Here is a 15040-nt window from a genome sequence, read left to right on the forward strand (position 1 = left end):
ATGCTTAATGTGGCAGAGACTTCAAATGTGAGTGCTTTACACCCTCAGCCTGGCAACCTTTCACAGGTAAGCATGATGTTTGGAAAACAACATTAAATGAAACAATCACTGCGATACGGTCACTAGAGCTTATTGTTTCCACTCTAGAGACCTTTGCAGAAGGAAAGAAACATTACACACAAGTCACTCTTTTAGGAACAAAGCATACAAAATGGAGAATTATAATTTTAGAGCATCACCTACCATGAGAGTTTTGAATGCTATGATTGCTTTCAGAATATCCTGGTGATCTGGATGCGTATCCTGTTAAAGGAATACATTTTAAAACAATATTAAAGGAGAACAGAGCAGTGATTGCAGGGGTTAGGGGTGGGAGGAGGGTGTGGCTGCAAAGAGATCCAAAGAGGACATTTTGAGGGATGATGGAATGATCATGATCAGAACAATGATCAGGATGATTGTTCTGTATCGAGACATTAGTGGTGGCAACTCGAATCTATACACATGTTAAAAGTCATAGACCTGTACCCCAAAAGAAAAAAGTCAGTTTTACCGTTTGCTAACTTGAAGATTAAAAAATCAAACAGCATTTGAGCATTTGGAATCTCAGCACCTCTAATGATTAGGTGATGAAGAAATTAAGATGGCTGGGAACACATTATATATTTGGTAACAACACACTAGGTACAGTTATCGAGGCAAGAGCTCCCATTTGCCTTTTTGCTGTTATACCGTGGATAATAAATAATAATTATGTGGGGGGGGGGCATCATTAGGTCATGTTATTAGTAAATGACAAGAGGTAGGGAATTGTAGAAACAAAGTGGTGGTTAGAGAGAAATCAATCCAATCTCATTTCCTACACCGCCTCCATTTTCTTTCAGCAGACCCAACATGGCAGACGGGAAAACATTCCAGGTCTCATACCATGTGCTCCGTCTTAAGCAAGCTAATTATATTTGGTCTGCAATTCCACGGTACTCACAACCCTGAAAAGGGAACAGGTTCAAAAATGGCTTTGAGGAATCCACATCTGCGTAACTGTTTATGAAGGGAAAGTAGGGCTCCTTGCGGGAGATGCCCAGCTAACCTCTGGAATTCAGCTGCAGTAACAGGAAGACAAAATCTGCTGTTCAATCAGCTTTGGGTGATAAAATACAGAGCTGAGTAGACTAAGGGTCTGACCCAAGCCAAGAACAGCACTGCTTATGAAAAGAAAGGTTGTACTCCTTTATAAATGTATGCTTCCGCAAATCGGCTGATCATTGAGAGGTTCAAGTTCTACTCTGCCATGAGCCAGCAGCCATACTCAATGATCAGAAAGCTGGATAAAGTGTCTCACCAGATGGTGAACTTGTACTCAGGGTACGTATTATCTGATGGTGGGAAACGAAAGGCAGCCAAAGGCAGGTGACCACCAGCACGTGAAGCAGGATGGAAACGGGCTCTGAGACAAGAAGGGCCAAGACAGAGGATCCAGGCGGTAGGAGCTCCTGGGATTTTATTTCCTCAAATGAAGTGTCTATTTGCACTTCAGCACTGAGCAGTTACAGAAACCGGGGCCACTCGTTTCTGGATTTTTGTGATAAACAAGGAGGGGCAAACCTCAAACGGTTCAGTGAACAGGTTTAGCTTTTGGAAAGCCATCCAGAGGTCAACACCGTCCTGGGCCCTAACTGAAATTTCATTCCGGCAGGCCAAAGAACTTGAGAACGTGCTTTCGCTCAGAGTACACGCTTTCAATCCTTGCAAATGCTGACAAGACCGGCAGCGTGCAACCTTTTTCTTTAAAGATAATCAAACCCTTTCAAACCTCAAAACCTTTCCCCAGCCACAGGAAGAACAAGTAGGGTAAATGCAGCTTCACCCCTCGGGCCCTCCTCACCCGCCCCCATCCCCTATGCTCCATCGCACAAGAACGGCTCAAGAAGCTACCCCTGCTGATTGGCTTTTAATAAAGAGGATTTGGGCTCTTGAGGCAAAAATATTCAATTCTCAGGCCTCATTGCAAATCTGAATATTTAGAAAAAGTGATAGCTATGCTACAGCTGTTGCAAGTAAACTGTACATTTATAAACAAAAATGTGAGGGGGCTTTGATGGAGATGTATGGCTGCATAAAGAGAGAAACTGAGAGTGGACCCATTTATTCATCTTTAAAGAAATACCAGAATCTTCCATTGTAATCCAGAGTCAGAAAGCTGAATGACCACAGTGCTCTAGGGATAAACATTCCTGTCTATAATGAAAAATGTTCTGTACATTTTCTGATGCTGTTTTGCTTTGTTTAGCTCCCACAAGAAAGCTGGTTCATATATCAGAGCAACAGAAGATTTCTTGGTGGAAGATTTCTCTGTAGAACTCTACAGATGAGAGGGCAGAAGAAAACCTAAGTCAACCAGTGAGCAGAGACTTGAGGAAGCAACAGGACGGGGGCTGGGAGAAGAGAGGGGAGGGAGAATGATCATGAATATTTAATAGTAAAGTATGGGTATCTTTCAGTTATTAGATGAATAAGTCCTGGGGATCTAATGTACAGCATGGTGACTATAGTTGATAATACCGTATTGTATACTTCAAATTTGCTTTAAAAAAAAAAGAAAAGAAAAGATCTTGAAAGTTCTCACTAAAAAAAAAAAAGGTAGGTATGTGAGGTGGTGGATGTGTTAATTAACGTGACTGTGGTCATGATTTTACAATGTATGTGTATATTAAATCATCACATTGTACACCTTTAAAAAAATCATGTTGTACAACCTAAATATATACAATTTTTATTGGCCAATCATACCTCAATAAAGCTGGAAAAAAGAAGTAAAAATAAGTTAAAAAAAATCTTCAGAGGGGGGAAAAAAAAAGAATGTCCCCTTCTTATTTTGCTGCATAAAGAGGAAAACTAAAAGCCCGGGAAGAGGGAAGACTGGATCAAGTAAATTTTGAAACCCAGGTTTTTTCTGAACTCCTCAGTAAGGCTAGTTTGGAGGCGGTACTGGCTGCTTCCTCCAGAGCAGAGGCTCACTCTTTGTACAGGAGCTTAAAATAGCTCGCCTTCCCTTACCTCCATATGCCGTTCCAACTCTTGCAAGAGAGTAACATACTTTTCCAGTCGCATGAAAGGTTTGCTGAGACTTGTTGTTAAAATGAGGATACCTGGGCTAGATGCACCTTGACTTTCCATAAATCGTTCCAGATCATCACTGGCAAAAGAACGAATATAGTTTTGTTACTGCTTAATATTCCATGTAAAGAGTTACCAACTGAACATGATTTTCCTGCATTTCACAGCATAGAAAACCAAATAAATTTTGTATCACCAACACAAATGCTGCCCAACGCACTTCAACTCAATTCAACCAGCATGGCACACAGCACTGGGCTACAGCGGTGAACCAGGCACTTACGATCCCTGGCTTTATTTTCTCATCCAACAATTATTTATTGAGCACCTACTAAGTGACAGGCTCTGTTCTCTGTTGGGAATACAGCCGTGAAGAAAACTAAAACCCCTGCCCTTAAGAAGCCTGCACCCAGAGGCATGGGGCATACAATCTATCATATGACCTCAACGTCAGATTTGAAAAAATCTTTTCTTAGTCACTGCAAACATTCTAGTTATTGGCTGATGAGATGCCAAGGGGAGTAACTCACCAAGTGCTCCCTATCACTGGGTGCTCCCTATCACTGGGACACCCACTTGTAATGTGCCAGAATCAAGTCCTAAATTCAGATAGCAGCATGTTTGCATGACTAATCACTTAGCCTAGGATCTGAAAACAGTGCAGCAGCCTACCCAAATAACTCGGCTTTAAAAAAAAAAAAAAAAAGACTGTAGGGAATTCCCTGGCAGTCCAGTGGTTGGGACTCTTGAGCTTTCACTGCCGAGGGCCCAGGTTCAATCCCTGGTAGGGGAACTAAGGTCTCACAAGCCGCGAGGTGTGGCCAAAAAAAAAAAGACTGTATTAATATCTTAGGAAGCATGTTGTGCAAATGTCTAAGCCTGGGTTTTCTCTGCCCTTCATCACCCTCTGGATTGTCTCCTTTCCACCAATAGGATACTGAGTCCTGGGGCTGCAAGATCATTTTAGTTTATATTTCTGCAAAATAGAATTAAAGAAGGAAACCTGCTTTATCTCTTGACCCCTCCCCCTCCTTGCTCACCCATGCATATCTAATCCGTCACAAGCCTTCTTGTGCCTGTTTATTCCTTTCCATTCCCACTGCCACTGACTTGGCTCAGGTCTTCATCTCTCCGGTCTGGTTCACTGCAATAGTCCAATGGACCCCCCAGCTTCCAGGCTTTCTGGCTTCTGAACCACCCTGCAAACCACCACTTTACTCCTGTTGCTTTCCGACTCAGGAACCTCCAACTGCCTGCAAGATCAAGTCTTAACTTTTTGGATTCCCACTGGCCCCACCAATCTTCTCATCCCTCTCCAAGAGGAACCCTCTACTACCAAATGACCTACTTATTCTCCTGGAATACATCTTCGACAGCGGTTCCCAACTGTGGCATGTTACAAAAAGTTGTGCTGTGTTCAAAAAAACTTGCTATCAGTGATAACCTACTAGGGGGTTTGGTGGTGTGGTGGGTTGCAGGTTACCCCTACTATAGATACTCTCCCTCTGCTTGGCTTTTGCGAGCAGGAGAGAAAAAGACATCTTTTCAGCTGCTACACAGCAACCTTGAGTCACGCAGAATCACAGGGATGTCACGGAAGCTAGATCTCATCTGAGTGGTCACATCTAACCATCAATGCTACCTGTTTTATCAGTTTTTGCAGTCTTGCTCCAGAAGCAGCCAAGGGGAGGGACGTGCCCTGGACTTGAAATCATAAAACAGATTCAGTGACCCTGATCAGTTACCAACCTCAGCTGACTCATTTGTAAAGCAGAGATAAAACCTACTTCCTACTAAAATTGTGAACCTTAAATATTGGGGTTTATAAGACTAAAATCTTTCATGCTAAGATCTCTGCATGCATTTGTTCTTGTTTAATATTCACAACAACATTTCAACACAGGTGTTATCTTCATTTTACAGACGAGAAACATGAGACTCAGAAAGGGTGAGTGAAAGCAAGTAAATAGCTAAGTTAAGGTTCATACCCAGGTCTGTTGGAAATCACTACTGTCTGATGCTTGATGTGGAACACAGCAGTGGCATGGACCATCTCTGAGGTCTAAACCATGAAAAAAAGGAGGGTGGGAGCTGAGTTGACTTGAATAATGCAGGGAGAACTTCTAGAAGAAATAGTGTTTTGGACCTAGAGATTATCATACTAAGTGAAGTAAGTCAGACAGAGAAAGACAAATATCATATGATAGCACTTACATGTGGAATCTGAAATATGACACAAATGAACTTACTTACAAAACAGAAACAGACTCACAGACATAGAAAACAAACTTATGGTTACCAAAGTGGAAAGGGGGTAGGGAAGGGATAAATTAAGAGTTTGGGACTAACAGATACACACTACTATATATAAAATAGATAAACAACAAGGTCCTACTATATAGCACAGGGAACTATATTCAATATCCTGTAATAAATCATAATGGAAAAGAATATGAAAAAGAATATATATCTATATGTATAACTGAATTACTTTGCTGTATACCTGAAACTAACACAACATTGTAAATCAACTAGATTTCAATAAAAATTTTTAAAAAAGAAATAGTGCTTAATGCAAGCGACTAGGGAAACACAGGTTAACCTGCCTCTGGGTCAGATTTGGCTTAGACTAAAAAATAATCATCACATATAAAATATAATTAGGAAAATAACTCGAAGTTGGAGAGTGCATTTGAGTATGTAATTTTGAGAAAATCACTTTCCTAATTTCTTTTCAATTTGGTAAACAAGTCTTATTTTTTCCTTCCCATGAGTAAATCACTACCTGCATCCTCAACGTTCTACTCTGATTGATACAAGGGTTACAACAATTACAAGCAAATGCTAACGTGTACTTTATTACTTTCCATGCAGCATTCTAACTTCTAGGCTTGTTAAATATTACAAAAGAATTTAAAAAATTTTTTCAATATAACGTGAGATCACTATCAGAATAAAACACTGGCTATTGGGGAAAAAGTAACATTAGACTAGTGCAACAAAAGAACAAAACTGCCTTATAAAGCCACTGCCCATTATGATAAATAGATCCTCAAGGACACATTTTACTTAGCCAAATAAATTTAATGCACAAATTAATATCATACACAAATATAACATGCAAATATATATCATTATACCAAAACACAATCTGTCTTTCAAATGCAGCTTTTACGTTTTATACAGCCTGTTTGAAGTGCTTTTCGAGTTTAACAGGTTCTGTCTATGTGATGTGATACAATAAAAGCAGTTTTCAATGTATGAATGTTGTTTGAAACTCAACATACCCTTATAGAATGCATGGTGGATGGGGCTCTGGTATATTCTAGGTTGGGCTGGAAAACTGAAGAAAAGTATCATACATTATAATAACACTACAGGGCTTAACCATCTCATATAACAGTGTTTCTGTAGAATCTTTGCATAGATTTCCACTTTGAACGATGGTAACTCTAACTAGAGCAGCTAGAAAAGGACCAGATTTCCCCCCCTCTCCGCCTCACTCTCTCGCCACCAGCCTGTCGTGGGAATCACTGTGGTCTGGAAAGGGGAGGTGAGGCATGAGGAGCTGGGGGGCTGGGCGTGGCCAGTGGAAAATCCCCGGGGTTGCCGCTCACACTGGGTTGGGTGGATCTCACTCAGCCCTTTCTTCACTGATCCAGTCCCAGAAACTAGGCTGCCTGCTTCTTCCCCACCACTTTTTGTTTGTGGTCAGTCTCACTTGCTCCCTTCCCTGGTTCCTCAAAGACAGAACAGAATCTAGTCTCAGAATTTTTCCTATGTGCTTCGTCCCGGAAGCAAGTACACAGCTCTGAGTTTTTCTCAAAGTCTTCGTTGCTGACAACAGTGGTAAACAGAGAGTGAATAAAACTAACAAGAGGAAAAGAACACGTGGTGTTTGTGGTAGTCGCCGCAATAGAGCCGGAAGTGAGGTCCAGATCTGCCTCGGCGCTAACTCTCTCCTCCTCTCCCCGCTCTGTCTTTTCACGCTGCTGGGTTCCTCTCCCTTGTGAAAAGGATGGATGCCACAACGAAGCACGGGAGAGAAGTGGGTATTTTTGTAAGGGTGAAGTTACTCCCAGGAAGAAATAAGAGCCACAATAGCAAGCCAGAAGGGGAGAGAGAGGGGAAATCCCGAAAGACCTCACCCAGGGCCGAGCAAAAGACTGGGGCAGTCATTCAAATATATGTAAATATGGGGAACAAACATATCAAGATTGGGGTCTGCTTATATCTCCAAATTCAGATAATGCATCACTGCACTTTTCACAAGGCACCAACACACAGTCATACAATTTTCAGGCTGCGTCTGGTCTCATTGTCAATCGTCACAAGCATTTCTAGTATGATACTGCTACCTGCCGGCCGAAATGAAGAAGTTCACCTAACTGGCTTGCTCTGACTCAGAGATTTTCCCGCTTCTAAGCATCTACAGCTTTAGCAGAAATCCACCAATGTCCCTATTTCAGCTGAAATCTTCATATAAAACAGGATTTTAATCTGAATTTTCTGAGAATTTCACTCAACTATGCTTTGCCTCTAGTATGTCAGTATAAATTACAACAAGATGCCTAGAAAATAGCTGAGATTATATTAGAAGCAACTCTGAGGATAACCCCAAGTATTTTAATTTAATTTTCATTCCTTACATGTAAATAAACCACTAAGATAAAAATTCAGTTCTATGGGACTCCAGTGAGTCTTCCATCATTTCAAGGGATATTATAAAATTCTCCAAAAAAATCACTAACCATTTATAAAATAGATAAACAAGGACCTACTGTATAGCACAGGGAACTATATTCAATATCTTGTAATAACTTATAATGGAAAAGAATCTGAAAAAGGATATATATCTATATCTATACATAGATATATGTACACTGAATCACTTTGCTGTACACCTGAAACATTGTAAATAACTATACTTCAATTAAAAAAAATCACTAACCAAAATCAAGCGAACAGGATATAATAATTTCCCCCCAAAGTTGAGAATCTTTCAATTAACTGTGCAACAAACTTTAAATCATAATGTTTGAAGGAATCTCTACTGTCATTTATACTTTAAACTCCTAACATGGGTAAATACAGAGTCAGTAGTATTTTAGCACACAGAATTACAACAGAAAATTCTCTAAACACTACAAAAGTCTGCCATCTGAGGTACACCATTTCTTTCTGGTATTTATCCAGAATTGCTGTTCTCAGATCAGAAGAAAAAGAATACGTGCTCATATAAATGGCAAGCTAACATGATGGGATCTCTTTTCATTGGCATTAAGAAATTTACCCTTATCCACACAGGATGTTTACATAGCCATCACAGGAAAAATGCCTCTGAACCATATTTTTCTTTATTGAAGATAAGTAGTGAAGTATGAAAACATTCCTGGAAATAATAAAAACAAATTCAGGACTGAGGTTCCCTCTGGGGAGGGAGGGAGGAGAAGGAAATATTGGAAAGTATACACAGGACTCCAATTGCAGCTATAATTTGATTCTTAAGCTGAGTGGTGGGTACGTGGGTGTACTTTATTTTATCTCTGTTCTTTGTATGCTTGAAATATTGCATAATTTTTTTCCTAAAAAACAACGAGAAGCTGGTAGAAGATGAATAAAGCAGACATGGGAGGTGGCAGCAAGTACCTTGTGCTATATGCCGGGTACTTGGTACATATTATTTCATTGAATCCTCACACCAACCCTGCAAGGTAGGTGATTTTATCCTCATTTTACAAGTGAGGAAACTAAGGCTTAAATATTAAGTGAATCACCCTGGGTAACACAGCTTCTAAGTGGCAGAACTGTAAACTGAGACAATATAAAAGTGGGAAAAAGTTTTCAGGCTGACATCAAGGAGTGGCATGAAGGGGATGGTGGCATGAGATGCTACGTGGACCCATCCCCCGGGGAAACAAGCAGAGCTAGTGGAACCTATAAAAACAACCATTTAAAGTCTCTAGAAAGTGTTCCAATGACATCTGGTAAATGAAGAAAACATTTATTCAAGAAAATATTCTAAAACTCAGTAAGAACAGGGAGAGCTTGGTATTTGAGCCATGACCTGCTCTCTCCCTCTCTCCCTCCTCCCTCCTCCTGGCTCAGTTTGCCAGAAGGCACTCCAGGCAAGTGTGGACAAGAAGAGAGGGCTCCCTCTGCCCTCAACTCCCAACCCAAGGACACAATATCTCACTAGCATATCTCAACTGCTTCAGCTCTGAGTTGAAGATGCTGAATGCCTAGTGAACGTGGCTGAGAGGTTGGATGGAGAGGGAGGACGCAGGCTGAAAATACTGGCACCAAATTACCCTCACCCCAGCTCGCTTGTAGGGTAGAGGTTCTGTGCTGGGAAAGGTAAACAGAGAAGACCAGAGGTTACTGCCCTGCCCAGCACCCAGAGTAGTGGCTCAAAGATTTTGCCCAGGGGAGAGGCAGACAGACTATAGGAACAGAGAGCTTTCCTCAAAGGAATTGGTTCTAGTTGAAAAACAGTGTGGGGAAATTCAAGCCTAAGGTCTCTTGCAAAAGCAATGAAGATTTTGGTGGTAAGCAAATGAGAGAAGGCTGGTCCTCTTAATTAAGAACAACAAGCTACACAAGAGGCCAGCTAGGTCAGTAGAGAGAACGAGCAAATTTCAAAGACTGGTCTCAAAAAACTACCCCCAGAATAAAGAGCCCAGAAATAAACCCACAGGCCTACGGTCAATTAATCTTCGACAAAGGAGGCAAGAATATACAGTGGAGAAAAGACAGTCTCTTCTATAAGTGGTGCTGGGAAAGCTGGACAGCCACAAGTAAATCAATAAAGTCAGAACACTCCCTCACACCCTACAGAAAAATAAACTCAAAATGGCTTAAAGACTTAAATGTAAGACAGGACATCATAAAACTCCTAGAAGAGAATATAGGCAAAACATTCTCTGACATAAATTGTACTAATGTTTCCTTAGGTCAGTCTCCCAAGGCAATAGAAATAAAAGCAAAAATAAACAAATGGGACCTAATCAAAATTTAACCTTTTGCAAAGCAAAGGAAACCATCAACAAAATGAAAGGACAACCTATAGAGAAAATATTTGCAAACAATGTGACTGACAAGGGCTTAATTTCCAAAATATACAAACAGCTCATACAACTCAATATCAAAAAAACAAACAACCCAATCCAAAAATGGGCAGAAGACCTAAGTAGACACTTCTCTGAAGAAGACATACAGATGGCCAACAGGCACATGGAAAGATGCTCAACATCACTAATTATTAGAGAAATGCAAATCAAAACTACAATGAGGTATCACCTCACACAAACAGTAAATAAGAATGTTAATAAAACAAATGCTATAAATATATCCTCACTCTCCTTTCTTCTCTCAGTTTCATTAATAGAAAATTATATTAATAATAACGATGGCGGGCTTCCCTGGTGATGCAGTGGTTGTGAATCCACCTGCCAATGCAGGGGACATGGGTTCGAGCCCTGGTCCGGGAGGATCCCACGTGCCGCGGAGCAACTAAGCCCATGCGCCACAACTACTGAGCCTGCGCTCTAGAGCCTGCGAGCCACAACTACTGAAGCCCGTGAGCCACAACTACTGAAGTCCGTGCGCCTAGAGCCTGTGCTCCGCAGCAAGAGAAGCCACCTCAATGAGAAGCCTGTGCACCGCAACGAAGAGTAGCCCCTGCTCTCAGCAACTAAAGAAAACCCACGTGCAGCAGCAAAGACCCAATGCAGCCAAAAATAAATAAATGAATAAATAAATAAATTTAAAATAATAATAATAATAATAACGATGGCAATGTATTACTGGGTTCATAACATATAGACATAACGTGTATAACAACAGTAGCACAAAAAGGGAAGTGGAAATAGAGGTATACTAGGAGTAACATTTTTATATCTCACTAGAATTAAGTTACTGTAAACATGAAGCAGATTCAGACAAGTTAAGATATATATGGAAAGCCTCAAAGCAAACACTAAAAAAATAATTCATGGGGGTGGGAGCAGGGATTGACTGCAATACGCATAAGGGATCTTCTGTGACAGAAATGTTCTTAAATTGGATTGTGGTGATGGTTGCACAACTCTATACATTTACTAAATGTAAGTTAAACAAATTGGTTAAAAAAGTAAAATAAAATAAAATAATTCAAAAACCTATAAAAGGACACTGGGTTTCAGCTCTGACATCCAAAGAGCTTAGAAGTTATCATTACCATCCTCGCAACAAGAAAAACACTGAACAAACTGAAAATCAATTACTTTTCTTAGATCCACTGAGAATTGAGATCACAGGGAAAACCACCACCCCCAAATCTAGAAAGACAGGCAAACACAAAGAATTAGAACTGAGATCAACTTCCCTGAGGAGAAGCCACTGGAGCCAGTAACTGGTAGGACCACTCAAATGGGATTCTTCTGTGATCTTCTCCATGAGAACCTGCTTGGGTTCCTGGATGCAAAACCCACAAAAATTTTGGTCTCCCCAAGACTGGGTCCCTGGGAGCTTTTAATTGTCAAGCTAGTCCATGCTCATACAGAGTGAAGTAAGTCAGAAAGAGAAAAACAAATACCATATGCTAACACATATATATGGAATCAAAAAAAAAATGGTTCTGAAGAATGGTCTTGAGGACACGGGGAGGGGAAAGGGTAAGCTGGGACGAAGTGAGAGAGTTGCATTGACATATACACAGTACCAAATGTAAAATAGATAGCTAGTGGGAAGCAGCCGCATAGCACAGGGAGATCAGCTCGGTGCTTGGTGACCACCTAGAGGGGTGGGATAGGGAGTGTGGGAGGGAGACCCAAGAGGGAGGGGATATGGGGATATACATATACGTAGAGCTGATTCACTTTGTCATACAGCAGAAACTAACACACCAGTGTAAAGCAATTATACTCCAATAAAGATGTAAAAAAAAAAACAAAAAACGAATCTGCCTGCCAATGCACGGGACATGGGTTCGAGCCCTGGTCCGGGAAGATCCCACATGCCGCAGAGCAACTAAGCTCGTGCGCCACAACCACTGAGCCTGCGCTCTAGAGCCCGTGAGCCACAACTACTGAGCCCACGTGCTGCAGCTACTGAAGCCCGCAGGCCTAGAGCCCGGGCTCCGCAACAAGAGAAGCCACCGCAATGAGAAGCCCGCACGTCGCAACAAAGAGTAGCCCCTGCTCGCCTCAACTAGAGAAAGCCCACGTGTAGCAATGAAGACCCAACACAGACAAAAAAAAAAAACAACTCACAAACAAACAATGATGCCACAACTAAGACGTGGCACAGCCAAAATAAACAAACAAATAAATATTTTTAAAAAGTGATAGAACTGCAAAGGGAAATAGATAGATCCAGTATTGTGATCCATCCGTCTATCAGTAATCAAGAAATCCAGCAGGTCGAAAATTAGTAACGATGTAGTTGAACTGAACATTATCAATTCTGTGACATAAAACACAATGTAACAAATTTATAAGAAGAGAAATCAACAAATGGTGCTGGGACAATTGGATATACACATGCAAAAGAATGAAGTTGGACCCCTACCACATATCATATGTAAAAATTAACCCAAGAAGGATTAAAGAGCTAAACTTGAGTTAACAATATTAAATTCTTAGATAGGCATAAGTCTTCACAACCTAGATTAGGCAACAATTTTTTAGATATAACACCAAAAATATAAGCAAAATAGATAAAATAGATACATTGGATGTCATCAAAATTAAACTTAAAATTAAAACTTTTGTGCTTCAAAAGATACCAAGCAAACCCAGAAAATGAAGTTTTTTGCAAATCACACGTCTGATAAGAGTATATAAAGAAGAATATATAAAGAAATGTTGCCACTCAACAATGAAAAGATGAATAACCCACCTAAAAAAACGGACAAAGGGTTTGAGAGAAAAAATGTTCAACATCATTAGCCCTTAGAGAAACGGAGAGTGACTGCTACTGGGTAAGGGGTTTCTTTGTGGGGTGATGAAAATGTTCTGGACCTAAATAGTGGTGATGGTTGCACAACCTAATATATTAGTAACCCCTGAGTTCTACACTTTAAAATGGTGGATTTATGGTATGTGAATCATATCTCAGTAATGAATCAAGTAACCCAATTTAACAATAGGCGAAGGATCTGAATAGACGTTTCCCCAAATGAAGGTACACCAATTGCCAATAAAGCCCATGAAAGATGCTCAACATCATTAGTCATTAGGGAAATGCAAATCAATATCAAAATGAGATATCGTCACTTCATACCCTCTAGAATGGCTATAATCAAAAAGACTGATGATAACAAATGTTGGTGAGGATGTGGAGAAAGTGAAACCGTCGTAAACTGCTAGTAGGAATATAAATTGGTGCAGCCACTTTGGAAAACAGTCTCACAGTTCCTCTAAAAGTGAAATATAGAGTTACCGTATGACCCAGCAATTTCACTCCTACGTATCTACCCAAGAGAAATGAAAACATAGGTCTACACAACGACTTGTACATGAATCTTCATAGTAGCACCATTCACAATCCATATGTCCACAAACTGGTGAATGGAAGAACAATATGCGGTATCCATACAATGAAATATTTTTCACTGTATGTATGGCAATTTAGAGAAACAATGTACTGTTAAGTGCAACAACATGCATGAACCTTGAAAACATTATGCTGAGTGAAAGAAGCCAGACACAAAAGGCCATATGTTGTGTGAGTCCACTTAAATGAAATGTTCAGAATAAGCAAATCCATAGTGACATAAAGTATTTTAGTGGTTGCCTTGGGCTGGCAATGGGGAGTGACAGCTAATGAGTGTAGGTTTGTTTGGAGAATGAAGACAACCTTCTAAAATTGATCGTGGTGATGGTTGCACAACTCTGAATATACTAAAAATAATTTAACTGTACACTTTAAATGGGTGAATTGTATGGTATGTGAATTATACCTCAATAAAGTTATTATATTAAAAAAGAAACGGTAAAATTTTATTTCTTAAGCTGGGTGGTGGGTACATGGGTGCTCATTTTATGATAATTCTTTAAGTTTGCATTTAGATTATTCACTTTGTAGGTGAAATACATGTCTTAATAAAAACATTTTTTTAGAAGTCTGACAGACTTGGATTCTAATTCTGGCTCAATCACTTAACAGCTATGAGTACTTGGGAAGATTACTTAACCTTCTAATGTCTTATCTGTAAAGCAGAGATGGTAATAATAGTAACTCCCTCATAGGCTTTTACATCATGTGCCTGGCACATTGTCAGTGTTATTATTAGCTCTAAGCAGTTGAGCCACTTGCCTAAATAATCCAGAGTCATGGCTTCTCTTTCTTTAAACTCCAGCTTCCATATTTGCTACTCCACAAGAGTTCACAACTTTCATCAGGGAAGTAAAATTCACCTTCAAGTAGGACCTACTGAGTTCTACCTTCAAAATGCCCTTACATAACAGCTCTATAAAGCCAATCAAGCTCCTAATGAACCAGGACAAAGCCAAAGTTTCCATCACTTCTGAGGGTTGTTGTCACCTACTGTTCCAGCCTGGGTCTGGGAGTACAAGTCAAATTAAGAGAAGAATAATCTTTTCAGTCTTGAGCAGCCTCCAGAATCATGTCGGTTCTGAATCTAGTCTCCGAGTTCAGTCATAAGAGCCTCTGTGTGTTGTTCTTCCTATTGTCCCACCTGGATTCCTAGCACGTGGCTTCAAAGTCCAAACTGTGTCTTCAAGCCTATCCTACAGAATTCTGGCCCAGATGAATGTATCAGTGAATGTGTCAAGGGTGAGTCATCAGAGGGTAAGGAAGGGTAGGCGAGATGTGAGCTTATCTGGGTCCCTTGCAAGGACTCTTAAAGGAGATACTGTGCTGCTGTTCCCCATGAATCTGAAACAATTTATATTCATGTATAATTGTCATCAGAGACCTT

The 15040-nt window shown here is 40.3% G+C and overlaps 1 protein-coding gene across 5 annotated transcripts in view; it reads right to left on the minus strand.

Annotated features, from left to right (window-relative positions):
- ARHGEF6 (Rac/Cdc42 guanine nucleotide exchange factor 6) overlaps positions 1–15040 on the minus strand; it is a 103827-nt gene that overhangs the window by 19731 nt on the left and 69056 nt on the right. For all 5 annotated transcript variants that reach the window (XM_068532542.1, XM_068532543.1, XM_068532541.1 and 2 more), the window contains 2 exons: positions 3058–3196; positions 244–303 (listed from right to left, as the gene is read on the minus strand). In XM_068532542.1, the coding sequence (XP_068388643.1) occupies positions 244–303; positions 3058–3196 (199 nt within the window). The remainder of the gene's footprint in view (positions 1–243; positions 304–3057; positions 3197–15040) is intronic.

This window comes from Eschrichtius robustus, chromosome X (genome assembly GCF_028021215.1).
Source record: "Eschrichtius robustus isolate mEscRob2 chromosome X, mEscRob2.pri, whole genome shotgun sequence".
In the NCBI taxonomy this organism is placed as follows: Eukaryota; Metazoa; Chordata; class Mammalia; order Artiodactyla; family Eschrichtiidae; genus Eschrichtius; species Eschrichtius robustus.